At 41.4% G+C, this 14,682-nt stretch overlaps 1 protein-coding gene across 24 annotated transcripts in view; it reads left to right on the plus strand.

The window, feature by feature from the left end:
* The window catches only part of ARPP21 (cAMP regulated phosphoprotein 21), a 185,815-nt gene that overhangs the window by 129,951 nt on the left and 41,182 nt on the right, over positions 1–14,682 (plus strand). For 21 of the 24 annotated variants that reach the window (XM_010712996.3, XM_010712998.3, XM_019616627.2 and 18 more), the window contains 4 exons: positions 1,642–1,872; positions 6,711–6,880; positions 9,001–9,105; positions 11,430–11,693. In XM_010712996.3, coding sequence (XP_010711298.1) covers positions 1,642–1,872; positions 6,711–6,880; positions 9,001–9,105; positions 11,430–11,693 — 770 coding nt within the window. The remainder of the gene's footprint in view (positions 1–1,641; positions 1,873–6,710; positions 6,881–9,000; positions 9,106–11,429; positions 11,694–14,682) is intronic. The other 3 variants (XM_010713009.3, XM_019616628.2, XM_010713012.3) reach the window with 1 other exon arrangement.

Here is a 14,682-nt window from a genome sequence, read left to right on the forward strand (position 1 = left end):
TGGTCATTTGTTACGGTACTGAATTCATTCTGTGGTGATTTCTTATTCCAAATTTAGAAACCGTCAAAACGGCTAATCAGAGCTACAAAGACAAGATTAATTGGTGTTAATTTCCAAACATTAGCGTTGGGATTTATTTGGCTTACTATATCTAGACTTAAACCGATAAGAAGTTGTAATGAGGGGAAAATTTAAAATAGGTTATTATGGTACAGGATAAATTGTGGCAAAAGTGGTTAGGTAATAATTTCTGGAATATTTTGGAAAATATTAAGAAAATAACTAAAATGGTTTTGCGCCTTGTTTGCATTCTTTCAAAATCACCAACTTGATCTACTGATGTAGGAGTGCAGGTCTGTGATCTTTTAAGGAATACAATTTTTAGCTCTCGTCTCAGCCAACACGTGGTGATAGCTTCAGAGATCGTTCTGCTTCTGCCTTAAGTTCGACGAGTACATCTGAATTCGTTACAATCCTTTGGCTTTTAACATTCAGATGCTGGTAAAGATCAAGATCAATCTGTGATTTGGACATAAAACAGCTGAAAAGGAGGGAAAAATAACGAGCGTCATAGCAGAAATCTTTCCTTATGCTAAGGGTGCTTCTTCACAATAGCACTAAATGAGGAAGAAGAGTTTGAACTTAGGTTTGATAGTACTTATAGGCTTAGAAATAATAACAGGCTCGAGGCAGGCTATGGAATCTTGTCCAGAATCTCCGAATAGCTTTCTCACCCACTGAATTCCATGGGTGGCAGAATAGAGGAGGAAATCAAGTGAGAACTCAAATAAGCACATAGAAATGCACATAGAATGGCCAGAGAAATGCAGAAAAGGACCTGCAGGAGGAAGATAGAACTCCTGTATCTGCATTTACATTTGGCAGGAAGATGCCAAGCATCACTTGTAGTTTGCTGAGGATGATCTCCAAGAAAATCTCCGCAGTTGTAGAAATGTGAAGATATTGAATGATCAAATAAATAGAACTGTCCCTGCAGGGATAATCTGTATGTTTCCAGCCTCAATATGCACAGAGAGATATAAATAACAAGTACATTAATACAACTTTGGAGTGTATTTGCAGAAATGTAAAAAAAAAAAAAAGTCTTCTGCAGTCACTACAACTTTCTTGATTAGATGTTGGAGAAGCAGATTAAGGGTCCTGCCAATGGCAAGTAGTGCACAGCTCGTATAAGAGAACTGTTTCTGTTGTAGCTGCCTAGCTACCATATGGAGATGGGGTTTGGAGAAGAAAAGTTTGCATCAGCTTTTACACAACAATCCATGGCAATCTGGAAAGACACTGTGTTTGTTAGATAACAGGATGCTTGTGTGATGTCTTAGAAGGAAACCAACACGCAAGTAAAATCTCTGAAGTTTGAAAATTACATATGGTTTTTAAAAGAATGAAGCTCCCCTCCTCCCAGTCACAGATGCCTGTTATTTCATTTGGTTTAGCTGGTTGAATTTGAAAGTTCTGAATCGTAGAAATTAATCTGAATACTGAGCTCGATGGGGAGGGAAAACTAAACCCTACTCCTGCCAGCTGGGCATGGACTACTGCTTATGTTTGTCCCTGTGGATGCGACATGTCTGGTGGGAGCCTGGCTCTCTCATAACTGCGGTTCCATCTCTCTTCTAGGCTCAGAGTCTTCCAGCAGTGCTGGCTCCTCAGGATCCCTGTCACGAATACATCAGCCTCTCCAAAGTGCACCTCTTGTCCCCGGGTTGACTGCCAGCAATTCGGGCAGCGTGTCCTACCCTGAGAACGGGATGAGTGGCCAGGTGGCTCCCAGCAACACCAGCTATATCATTCTTCCACTTGAAGCTGCAGGGATACCTCCTGGCAGTATCCTGCTCAACCCACACACAGGTCAGTCCAGTGTGTTCCTGCCATGTGCGTTTCAGTGTTACTCGTGTCACCTGGGAACTCAGCACAATTCTTGTTTGTAGAGAGGTTTTCTGGTGGGAAGTAATGCAAAACATAATGCTCATGCAGTCTTGGGCAGGGTATTCATCTTGTGAAATCCTAGCACTTCTTGGCTGTGAATCCTCTGAGGGCCCATTAGCTTCAGTAGAAACAGATACTCTTCCATAACGAGCATGCTGAGATATGGTGCAAGTACAATATGATGCTCAAAGTTCTAGAGGTTGTACTTAGTAATAGAAGAATTTCAGAGGCATTTAAATAGCACTGCTGAGTTAGTTTTCTTACGTGAGCTACGTGATTAGCAATTGTATGTAAACAGGGAGTTCTGTGAAAAAAGTTGTAATCTCAATTCTGTGTTGTTCAGGTACTTAGAAATGCAGTTTTAACTGGGCATTTTCTGTCATCCAGGCATTTTAGAAGCCACTCGGCTTGAACTTGAGTGCTTGCTGAAAGTCTAAGGCAATTTGTTCCCCCCTTGGTCCAGATGAAGTCAAGATGATGTTACGCTATTACTCCCCACAGTATTATACTGACAGCATTAAAAAGGCTCAGGGAGGTTGAGACTGTGATGCTTCTTCAGTGATTTGCACTGTTTCAGTGACCGTGACTAGCTGTGCTGTCATCCTTAGCTGAGTTATGCTGGGATTAAAATAACAAAGCATACAGTGCACTGAATTTTTCCATTAAACAGGGGGCTCAGAGTTGAACTCCAAAAGGTTTTTTTCTAAGTCCTCAGTGGAGCATTCAAAAGCTTTTCATTTTTTAGGGATTATTACTTACAACCAGTACTTCATGTATATTACACTTCTGCCTTCCAGTCTTTGGGTGCAAATGTGTAGAGCTGATCTGTGAGTCCACTAGTAATAGTGTTGAGTTAGAATGGAAACGAGAAAAAATGAAAGTTGCAAAACTTAAGAAAAACACTCCTGAAAAAACATCAAACCAAGCTTTACTTGGGCATATAGAGATAGAAATATCTGGAGATAATCAGTATCTATCAGCATATGTGTGATCAGGGAGGAGCTCTTGTTTAAGTTCAAATGTGCTGAGTTCTTTCCAGACAGAGCTGACTTATTAACCTGTGCATACGTTGACTTTTCTAAAGCTTTTAATGTTTGTGTAGTTGTTTCTAAGTTATGACATGTTTTATATGAGAGCCGAATTTTGGCAGTATAAATGGAGTTTTTAGACATTTCTGAACAAGCCAAATTACGGGAGAGAACTGAATGGAAGGTAGGTATTACACAAAACCCATGTTTAGGGACTTAACTATTTCCATTGTGCTGGAAGCTGAGAGTACTATCTGCAACATCAGAATTTCTAGGACAGTACAGACAAAGGTATTTGGTGTGCTTTCATACAAAACCCATCAGGCCTAGGCAGAAGTCCATGTATAATTCAAATGCTAGTGCAGAAACAAGTGGAAAGAATCACTGCTGCCTCCAGTCAAACAGACAGCTCAGAAGTTGTACCCGTTCCTGGCTATAGCAAGGATAAAGGTTGCAGCTCACCACACTTGCAAGCCATCAGAGGTGTTTAAGAGAAACATATCCTGCATCAGCTTTGGCAGTTCAGCAGTTTGCATCAGCAAGCTCATATTTTTCCTTGGTACCTAGGGAATCTGTGTCTGCCACAGACAATGCCTGTCAGTGCTGCCTCTAGATCAGAGTGCCTGGTCTTTTCTTTGGTGCACCTCATTGTCTGCAGGGGCATAACCAAGTTCCATGTCTGTTGTATGTTTAATATTTACATTGTGAGTGGTTTTTATGTATGTGTAATTCTAATTTTTTTTTTTCAGTCTGCATGTCTTATTTCTGTAGCTTATCTGTAAATAAATATATGCGTACTAAAGGAAATGGAAGGAGCAGATTCTTACAAGGACTGAAATATATGTATAGCTTCACACTGTTACCTGTGCTGGAAGCCAGTCTGTGCTGTAGTGTCTGCTGTGTTTTTAACATGCAGCAAAACACATGCTACAAATTTTCCACTCTTTGGACTCAAAATCTTTGCATCTTATTACAGTAACGTTACAAAAGAGGCTCCATAGGGAGGAGGCATAGAGATTGCTGGATGCTGTGCTCGACTATCAAAGTGATGGATGCTGTCAGAAACATAGATGAAGAGAAGACAGTTTAAAGAAAAGGAAAAAGGAGCTTTGTTTCCTGTAATGAATAGATTCTTTTTCTGTGTAACATCATTCTTTAGTTCTTTATTCTCCTTTTAGAAAGTGGTTACTTCCTGTCTTCTCTCTTTTGATCCTAACACTGTGCCCTTTAAGATCTTTGCTGCCTTTCACACTACATAGTCACTGACTGCAAGCCTCTGATGGCATCCACAGATGCTGTCAGCACCTCCCTGCTCTCATTACACTGCTCAGCTCCTTCTCAGGTGTTGGCAACTCACGCTTCTACATATTCACAGCTTCTTTCAACTTTTTCAGTTCAGCCGTCTCCTTCCCCAGATAGAGAAGCTTTGGGTAGGGACTGTTTATGCAGCTGTGTTCTTTTACTCTCCATTTCACCTGCCTCACCAGTCTGCTTTACCCTTTAAAGGATTCCTCTTGACATGTTCTCTGACTTAACCCCTTTCACAATTTAAGAGCATTTACATTTAATTCTTACTCCTTCAGATGGCATCACAATCTTTGCCCTTCTATTAAGGCCACAGTTCATCACTTACATACGTCTTCCATGTTGGCATCTGACCTCTCCTTTTCATTACCTATTTCAAAATTTCTTCTTAAAAAGTCTTTTTTATATCTTTATAAGCATTTTCAGACCTTTTCTCTTTCGGTCCCGTCCTCCTACTCTGAGTCACTATAAATGAAGCCTTCTTTAAGGCTTCATTTCAGTGCTTGGTACATGCTTCAGGAGCCTCTTACCCTGCTCACCCAGTCCAGTTCCCAGTAGCCCACTTACTGCTTTTTGGATTCATTTTCTCTCTAAGCCTCTTCCATAGTGGTTTTCCCTTTGGACAGCAGTCTGTGGCATTTCTGTTAGACATGTTTATTCTTTGCAGCTTTGTGCTGTGCTGTTTGCCAGCAAATTCAGTCTGTTCATAAGAAGATCACATTTAACTAAACTTCCCCTGTCACTACCTCTTTTTCTTTGGTGGGCCTCGAATCTTCCAAACCTATGAAGAGACACCAGCTGGACGTGATTAAGTGTTATATGCTGCACATCAATAAACATACTTCTGCAGCCCAAGACTCCCAAGTTAAGGAGGAAAAAAAGCCACAAATGTTTCTCTCCATGCCATTTTCACCCAGGATCTTCAAAGCAGCTATCAAGAAACCATCTAACGCACACAACTGACCCATTCCTCCCTTCCACTTTCTTTGATCTTTCCCTAATTTTCCCGCTGTGAATATGACTTAATCCAGAAAATGCTCGTCCTTTGGGGAGGGAAGGCAAGGTTTCTTCGTCTGGCTCTTCTCCTGTGATTGTGATCACAGTAGTAAGAGGAAGGAACAAAAAAGCACTGAGCGATGAATAGATGGAATAGGCAGAGGCACTGTCTGTACCAGGGGAGGCATAAAAAACACAAGCTCTTTATTTCACTTACTCAGAGTAACCACATTCCTCCAGATCTCCTATTCTATCTCAGATATTCCTACCTCACTTTCCTACGTATTCATTGTCATCACTTTGTGCCTAAAATTTATTTTTTCTTAAGTAAACATATGTAATTAATTTGATTTGTGAATTTCTGTTAGGATTGAAGAGAACTGAGGTCACAGAAAAATACTGCCTACAGAGGAAAACCATTTCTTTTTTTTTTTTTGTAAGGCAATGACTTGGGCAAGGATAATTTTTTAATATTTCATTTTGTAATATCTGAAGCAAAAAGAGTTCAGCACCTTATGCATTGTTATGTACAAACTGCCTTCTGCCTTTAGCAAAAATTGGGCTAGAATTTTTTTTTATATAAGAGATTTTCATAGATATATTAACTGTTTCCTCCCTGAGGACCTGCCGGGCTGTGTCCTGTAGTAGGGCACCACTCTCTAAAGAACAGCACTGTTACTACAGTGTGTAAATAAATTAGTAACAAAGGTTTTTTTTCTTGTATGTCTGGGAAGTATGGTGTGTCAACAGTTGTTGCATACATTTTACAGTTGCATCCACGAGGCTGGATAGTGATAGGACAAGGGGGAATGGTTTTAAACTGAGACAGGGGAGGTTTAGGTTAGATATTAGGAGGAAGTTTTTCCCCCAGAGGGCGGTGAGGCACTGGAACAGGTTGCCCAAGGAGGCTGTGGATGCCCCATCCCTGGAGGCATTCAAGGCCAGGCTGGATGTGGCTCTGGGCAGCCTGGGCTGCTGGTTGGCGACCCTGCACATAGCAGGGGGGTTGAAATTAGATGATCACTGTGGTCCTTTTCAACCCAGGCCATTCTAGGATTCTATGATTTAAGCTCCATTGTACAGACGTAAAATGTACATGAATATCCTCTGCTTTCAGTGTTTGTTCCAGAGTTCAGTCTTAGTACTAATTGATTCATCACTGAATGATTTCCAGTAACCAAAGCACCTGAATCATCTTATAGTCATGGCAACCTTTTACTCACTCCCTGCAGGTTAGTACTGCCAAAACAAATACCGGTTATCTGCCTTGCCTGCGAATAAATAGATGGCTGATAATGTAATGAGAAAAACAATCACTTTGCTGTTGTAGCGGGTCAATTAGCGATCAGTTGGAGCAAGCTTGTGTGATTTCATACAGAAAACAGTCATTTTTTTTTAAATGTTCAGCAAAGGAAGTGTGTTTTGTTTCAGGTCAACCCTTTATAAATCCTGATGGGACACCGGCAATATACAATCCTCCCAGCAGCCAGCCGACAATGAGGAGCCAGATGGTGGGACAGTCTCAGCAACAGCCTTCATCCCAGCAGCCTCAGCAGGTTCAACAGCCTCAGCAGCAAATGGCAAGTCACCTTGTTACACAGGTAGGTGTGCTGGCCATTGGACAAAGAAACAAAGCTCTCACGGATATGGAGGATAACCAAAGGATTAAGGGAGGGAAGGCTGCAACTAGACAAGATGCTTTCTGTTCTTTTCTTTTGAAGAAAACATCCAATGTGGATGAACCAGCTGGAAAAAGAAAGTTCCCTTTCAAATTCCATCTAAAGGATGGTTTCAATTTGAAAAGGACTGTTAAGCTAGTTGATGTATGTCTATATAGCCTTTAAATTTCTTTTGGAAAAATTGCCGTGCAAATAGAAGCTGAAGCATTCATTTTCAGACTAGTGTAATCTGTAGTTCAGTACAAATTGCTGAGAGCAGAGGCGTGGGAGCACAGATCTATATTCACTCTTTACCAGCCACCTTTCCATGGCTTTGAAAATAAAGGTGAATGTATATTAATGATTTCTCCTTCCTAGTGTTTAATTACTCTCCACATTTCCTCTATTTTTATCCACATGTAGGCTTATACTGTACTAACAGCTACACTTAGCAAGTTTGATCCCTAATGCTAATAGACTGTGTAAAAGAATTTTAGATTACTATTCTCATTATGGATTTCTCCTCCTTTGGTATGAGAGTTGAGGCATGCAACGTAGGTACACTGTATGCAGAACATTTACACAGACCAAATAGGCTCGGAGGTTTTCATCACCACCATTCCTGAGGTATAGTCTGCCACGCTGAGGGCAGAACTGGAACCCAACCAGAATGACAGTGTGGGAGGAGAAGGTGGAGAATTTGAACTGCAAACTTAGAAAACATGACTACTTGGTGGATCTTCAAGGGCCCTGTGCTTTCTCCATGGCTCTGGCCCTTCACGCACAAATTTATCCTGATGCTGTGTGAACAGCTTTGGACTTTTTCCTGTCCCTTTCCACAGCAGTGGGGTTGAGTTCAAAAATTCAAGTACAGCTTGGGGCCCTGCTGACTCTCCCATTCAAGTTACATCAGGCCTGTTGTGTAGGTAGCTCTCTCGCAGCCCTAGCCCTCAGAGAGACCCCCTGTTGTCTTCTGCCCTTGCCCCATACTCTGCCCATGACCCCATTCTGAGCTAGAAGCTCTGGAGCTGCAGCAGTAGAGGGAAATAGCAGAGGAGTTTAGGCTTAGTGCCATGGTGCTTCTTCTCCCTGGGCCCTGGATGGCCATGGCACATGGCCAGCGATGGGTAAGCACAGGCAGCAGACCTTGGGTCTGGTCCAAACTGTACTCCGCGTATCTGTTCACTCAGGGTGGACAGACAGGGCAGACAAAGGGAATTACTCCAGCAAGGATCCGATATCCTACTTGCTCTAAGAGCAGCCAAGATCCGCTGTGCTTTTTTGTGTTGTTATAACTGGGCACAGTTTCATCCCAGGTTATCCTGAGAGACGTTTAAAATCACTGCAGTTGCTTTGATGTTACTGTGTTTGCACTGATGTTTGTGGCTCTCATTTCTTCATTTGGTCTCAGCAGTTATAGAAGAAGGTGGTGGTTCCAAACCTCTGTAAGAGTCAAGTTTAACGAGAGATTAAAATAAAAGAAATAGGTAAAGCTGTTCCAGGGCAACAACAGTGCTGTAGAAAATTGTTTTTTCACTTAAGTAAACATCTGCTCTGAGCTGACAGACCTGTCTCTGTCATTAATTTGCAGCCTGTTTTTTGCTAATTTTTTCTAGCTATTATGTTCTGCCAGAGCAGCTTTACAATCATTATTCCTTTGCCTGTGACACACTGAGTTAAATCAGTCATTATCAGCAAAATCCAAATGTAAACTTACACTGTGCCGCTCTTCCATTTTATCTCTGTAAATTAAATGTAAAATTATAATTTGGCTTTGCTTCACATCAGTCATGAGAAGGTGTAGCTATGGCTTTACTTCATCTAGCAGCCACCAAATATAAGAAAATAAGGAGAAAAGTCTGTACTAAAGAATTGTTTGTGGAAAGATAAAATGAGGACTAAAATCAGAGTACCTGACCTCTTGTTCTCTTCTGGCGATGAGTCACCTGCATTTTCAGAGCTGTGTTTGAGACCTTTGTTCTCAGAAACAGAGTTTGTTGTTGTTGTTATCTCTTTTTCTAAGTGGGTTGTATTTATTGTCTTTCACTGTGTTTATTTTGCAGCCTGTTCAGGCAATGCAGCCATCTTCTCAGTCAGTCCAATATCCAGCAGTTTCTTATCCTCCCCAGCACCTCCTGCCAGTCTCTCCAACGCAGCAGTTTTCTGTGGTACTAAAGACTTTTGTATTTTCTTTCCTTGAAGTCGGGTGGGTGAGCATGAGCATGCTCGACAGCATCTGGGGAGGACTGCAAGGGCTTCTCCCAGGGCAGCTCCAACTAAATCCCTCTAGGCCTTAACGTTTTTGGGCACTGACAAGCATTTTGTAAGAATGTCCCCACTGGTTTTTGCTATCCAACCTGGCCAGTGAAGTTTGGAGCAGGGCTATCTACCTAGTTAGTAGGAGCCTGAAGGAAACGGGTATTTGAGATTTGGATATTATCCCTTTTCTCTGCCTGCAGCTGGAGAAGAAAGCTCTAGGAAATCCTTTAATTTTGTTTTATCAGTATATTAAATCTGCTGCCTAGATTTATTCCCTGATCATACCAGAGCACTTAAAAAACAGAGTATTGGTGAGCCATCTGCCAAAGGTGTGATACTATCGTGCATCACTGCTAAACACTAATGGCCCATGTATAATAAAAATAAACAGAGTGCACTTCTGGAGTCTGAATCTGGTTTGGTGCTTACAGCGCTAAGATTATACTGTAGTAAAATAAAGCTGACATTTTAAGAGGCACTGCAAGATCTTTTTTTTTCTTCCTTGTTATTTTCCCTGGTAATCTTGTTTATGACCGATTTTTCTCAAGGTGGAGATGTCACCTAGTTATAGTAAAAGATGGAAACAAAGCTGAATGGATCCTTGCAGCTAGAATAGCATTCCTAATGCCTGGAAGGTGAACAGCACCACTTAAAGGATGAGAAAACATGTCTGGTGCTGAACAGAATTTGGATATCTCAGTGATAATTTCCTTGAAAAGTATCTCCCATGCATCTCAGATAGTTCTCGTGCTAATCACTAAAACATAAAAAGCCAAGTTAGACCATCTTAATAGGGAAACTTCCCCTTCTTTATGAAACTGTTAGTTTTATCAAATACAAAATGTGTCTATTTAATGTACATTGTATGTACAAATTGTTGTGCAAATCCAAAGACATTCCAGGCGCAATCAAGTTTCTCATTGAATTTGCTTATAGTCATTTGCCATCCAGGTAACAAATATCTTACCTTTTTAAAGAAATGACTTCAGATAGACCACTTATGTGTCTGAATATGAATGGAGTGTGTCACTAAAGGTAATAGCAATCTTTCTTATGCCTCATGAAGCTCTGGACAGGAGTGTTTAAAATGATTGCCCATATTATCCTTTTGCAGAGCAGAAGGGTGAGTCTGTGGAGCAAGTGCTTGTTGCTGTGTTCACCACAAAAAGCCATGTTTTTCTATTCTGAAGTTTCCTGCAGGTAAATACATTGTGCAGGATGGCTTTGGAGAGTAAACACCACAGGAATGTCAATATAATGAAAGACAGTCCATTTATAAAACGAAATTGATGTTTTAAATATAAATGATTTTTGCATTGCTTATCGCCCATCCCTGAGGGGGGAGAATAAGAAAGCTGCATATTAGCACACGAGATAGTTTTATTAGGAATGTATTACTATATAAAATACACTTTTATCTTGGACATTTAAAAGTCTTGTAATCTGGGCACAAATGAAGATGTAGAGATCCAGATTTATAATTCTTTCACCTTCATGGAATAAACTTGAGAGCTGATTTTCAATGAATCTTTTTGCAAGACTGAACAGATACTGTCTAGAATCCTTCTATCATTACCATGTAACAAGACCTAGGGCCATTGACTTAACGTGGTTTGTTCATCCTACCACAGACTTTTTTTCCCCTCTGCAGTCAAATAGAACTTGTTTCTTTCCAACGCTGCATTAGAAGTTTTGAAATAAGAACCAAAGGCTTAGCTTTTTTACCTTCTCTATATTTGCAACCTTGGATTATCAAAACGGTCCAAAAAGGAAAAGATCTGCACCTGAATTCCTGTTGGGATCATTTTGAAAAACAGGTGAAATTACCACCATGTCTTTGGATGAGGAATTTTGTGTTTGGCGAAAAGGTATTCATCAAAAAGTTACTTTCATGCCCTTTTTATTGAAAATGTCATCTTCTGAACACTGTAAAGTTCACTGACATTTGGGGGAAAAAAAAAAAGGACATGGGGAGGGTAAAAGCCAAAATAATTGGCTTTTGTGTCAGGCCATGCCAACCAACTTGCAGCCTTTGTCAAAGCACTTAAAGTCATTCTCGTTTTAATTGCCTCCATTCTTTCTAGATATCTCTGCAAAGTTTGGCACTTACTCGAGCTGAGCAACTCCTTTTCCCCCCATGCTCTGTTTGAACCTATTTTGTTTTGCTGATTTGCTTAAACATCTACTGCAGACATCATGTCTACATCGTTTTCTACTGACTTTTGCCCCGCAGCGTGATGACATGACCACCCAGTTTAACCAGATGAGCTTAAGTCGTCAGTCATCTGGAGACAACCCCGAATCGCCTTCAGGTCCTGTCTACCCGTCACCCATTCTACAGCAGCCTGCCCAGCAGACGGGTTACATCATGGCTTCCCCAACTCAACAGCTTCCCCCAGGAGGCTTTACAGGTTCAGGTCCACCAGTGTCCCAGCAAGTGCTGCAGCCTCCACCGCCACCCCAGGGCTTTGTGCAACAGCCACCACCACCTGCTCAGGTAGGCAGAACCTCCTCTTCTTTCTGTTGCCAGTGTGGCACGGTGCTCATTGTAAAATCTGAAAGACAATGTTAAAAATATTCTCCAGGATATTCTCCAAAATATTATTGTGACTTTTTTCCTGCCTTGGTAAAGGTTTAGCAGATTTGCAGGCAGCAGGAAACTTGCAAAGCCTCTATCGGTTCTGGGGTTTCAGCAATTCCTTCCTTATCCCCAAACCATTTTCTGAATGTGTATTTGAACTACAGGACACATCTGCAGATGAATATGGAGGAGGAGGGTAAGTAAATATCCACAGTCCTTTTTCTTTGTATATATCAGGAGCACCATACACACCAGCCCAGGTAGTCGTTAATCATATTTAATTGACTTGAACATGTGAGATGTCACAGATCAGTAATTTTTACTGTCTTCTTGAAGACTGATAATGTTTTTCTGTTCACTGCCAAACATCTCTACTTGTCTCCTGGGTACCTTTACAGAATATTGAAAGTGATTACTGTCAAGAAGTAAAATGCACAGATGACTTTCTGGCCTATTATCAAAGCATACACTTGAAAAAGCCAAATTTCTTATCCAATTATAGATACAATTTTAAAGTAGAGTTTAAATCAAATTGTTAATACTATGTCTCCTGTTTTTTTCTGTTTTTGAAGAAAGTATTCAAAAAATGAAGTTAAAAAACTCATTATTTATTTAGTGCAAAGGAATTTAAAAATTCTAGTGCTTCTTTGCTTTTAACTTCCTAGCAAAAATCTGTAATTGTCTTTGTTACCACAATTCCATGTTGCCATCTTTCTGAAGAATTTGTGCTTTTTTAGTTCTTTAAGTGGGCTAAAGATCTAGTGCCTCACTAATTAATAAAAAGAAGAAATACTGATGCTCACATCCCACAGAGGACTGTGACATCCCTTGTATCTGTTGTTATAAGCTCTACACCCATTTTTCTGAGAAAAGGCCTATGAAAAATAATATTTAGGAGCTCAAATTTAAAACTGACTTTTTTTTTTTTTTTAATTGGAAAAGACTGCTAGGAAAGGATTTCAGTGTTTGTCAAATGTAGAATTTTTTTCTAAATCTTGAGGTGAAAAGATGATCTGAAAAGCAGAATCCCCTAATGCGTTCCTCGCCCGGTCCAGGCTGTTTTGATAGGTGAATAAGCAGGGGTTGTCCAGCAGTCTTTCCTCACATCTAACTCTTGATGTCTTCAGTGCTTTCAAGCATCCTTTAACCAAGCTTCACAACACTTCTGGTAACCCACATTTCTCGATTGCTTCTACGGCACTCATGGCATACATGGAACACCTTATTCTGGATGTCATCTCCAAGCAAGTGGAAGAAAAAAAAGGTTATCAAGAGTAGCAACGTGGATTCACCAAAGGAAAATCATGCTTGACTGATCTGGTAGCCCCCTGTGGATGTTGTCTACCTTGATGTCAGCAAGGCTTTTTAACTGTCTCCCATAACATCCTCATAGATAAGCTTAGGCAGCACGGGATAGATGAGTGGAAAGCGAGGTGGATTGAAAACTGGCTGACTGGCAGAGCTCAGAGGGTTATGATCAGTGGTGCAGAGTGTGGTTGGAGGCCTGTAGCTAGTGGTGTTCCTCAGGGTTTGGTACTGGGTCTGGTCTTGTTCAACACCTTCATCCACAGCCTGGATGAAGGGGTAAAGTCCACCCTCTGTAAATTTGCTGATGATATGAAGCTGAGAGGAATGGCTGACACACCAGAAGGCTGTGCTGCCATTCAGTGAGACTTGAGCAGGCTGGAGAGTTGGGCAGAGTGGAACCTGATGAGGTTCAACGAGGGCAAATGTAGAGTCCTGTACCTGGGAAGGTATGTACTGCATGGATGAGTACAGGTTAGGGCTGACCTGCTGGAAGGGAGCTCTGTGGAGAAGGACCTAGGAGTCCTGATGGACAACAGAGTGTGACCATGAGTCAGCAGTGTGCCCTTGTGGCCAAGAAAGCCAATGGTATCCTGGATTCATTAAAAAGAATGTGGGCAGCAGTTCGAGGGAGATTCTTCTCCCTCTCTACTCTCTTTACCCTGGTGAGGCCACACCTGGAATACTGTGTCCAGTTCTGGGCTCCTCAGTCCAAGAACAACAGGGAACTTCTAGATCGAGTCCAGCGGAGGGCTACAAAAACGGTCAGAGGTCTGGAGCACTTCCCTCACGAGGAAAGTCTGAGATCTGAGACTGTTTATTACAAAGAAAAGACTGACGGGGGATCTTATCAATGTTTATATTTTTCTGAGCTTACTTCACAGCCACTTGCTGAACACTGTCATGCATTGTTCATCTGAGGTCTGAGTGGTGAGACCTCACCCTGCTGATGGGTAACTGAGTGCAGGATTTTCACCCAGACCAGTTTAATGTCTCTTTGTGAAGCTGTGTTCTCTCATTATTAATACTTATTCTATTGTTAGTGATGAGGCAGAAACTCTCTGAAAGGAGATGTAAGGAGGAGGTGCCTTTTTATCTGTAGGCTGGTGTAGGACCAATACTGTGCTAACCGTGTGTCTATTGGGTGCTGTGTCCATACCCCAAATGTGGTGCATACTGGGACTTTGCTCCTGCATCATAATACATTAGAGCGTTACTGAAGGCAAAAGAAATATCTTCTGAGTTTGCAGCAACTTTCATTGCTTCCTTTAGGAATTATTCATCCCCAGGAAGGGGTATAAGTGTGTGAAACTCAGAGCTGACAGCTTCCTCTGTGTCTGTTGCATATGCATGCCATTCATCTCCAAATTGTCACTGTTCCAAAAAGTCCATCTTTTTCAGATACCTGTGGAAGAGGGCTTGTGGAGGTCAGGCCCTACTGCCCATGCCTGTGTATTGTGAAAGTACAGTGGTCTCGGTCTGCTGGGGAGGGAGGCAGGGCAGCAGCTTTTTTGCATCAGAATAGACAGATGGGAAATCCTGATGTAGAATAGGGCATGGTGGTTTGTGGGCTACTCTTAGCATGCATAGGGCAAATGGG

The sequence above is a fragment of the Meleagris gallopavo genome, chromosome 6 (assembly GCF_000146605.3).
Source record: "Meleagris gallopavo isolate NT-WF06-2002-E0010 breed Aviagen turkey brand Nicholas breeding stock chromosome 6, Turkey_5.1, whole genome shotgun sequence".
In the NCBI taxonomy this organism is placed as follows: domain Eukaryota; kingdom Metazoa; phylum Chordata; class Aves; order Galliformes; family Phasianidae; genus Meleagris; species Meleagris gallopavo.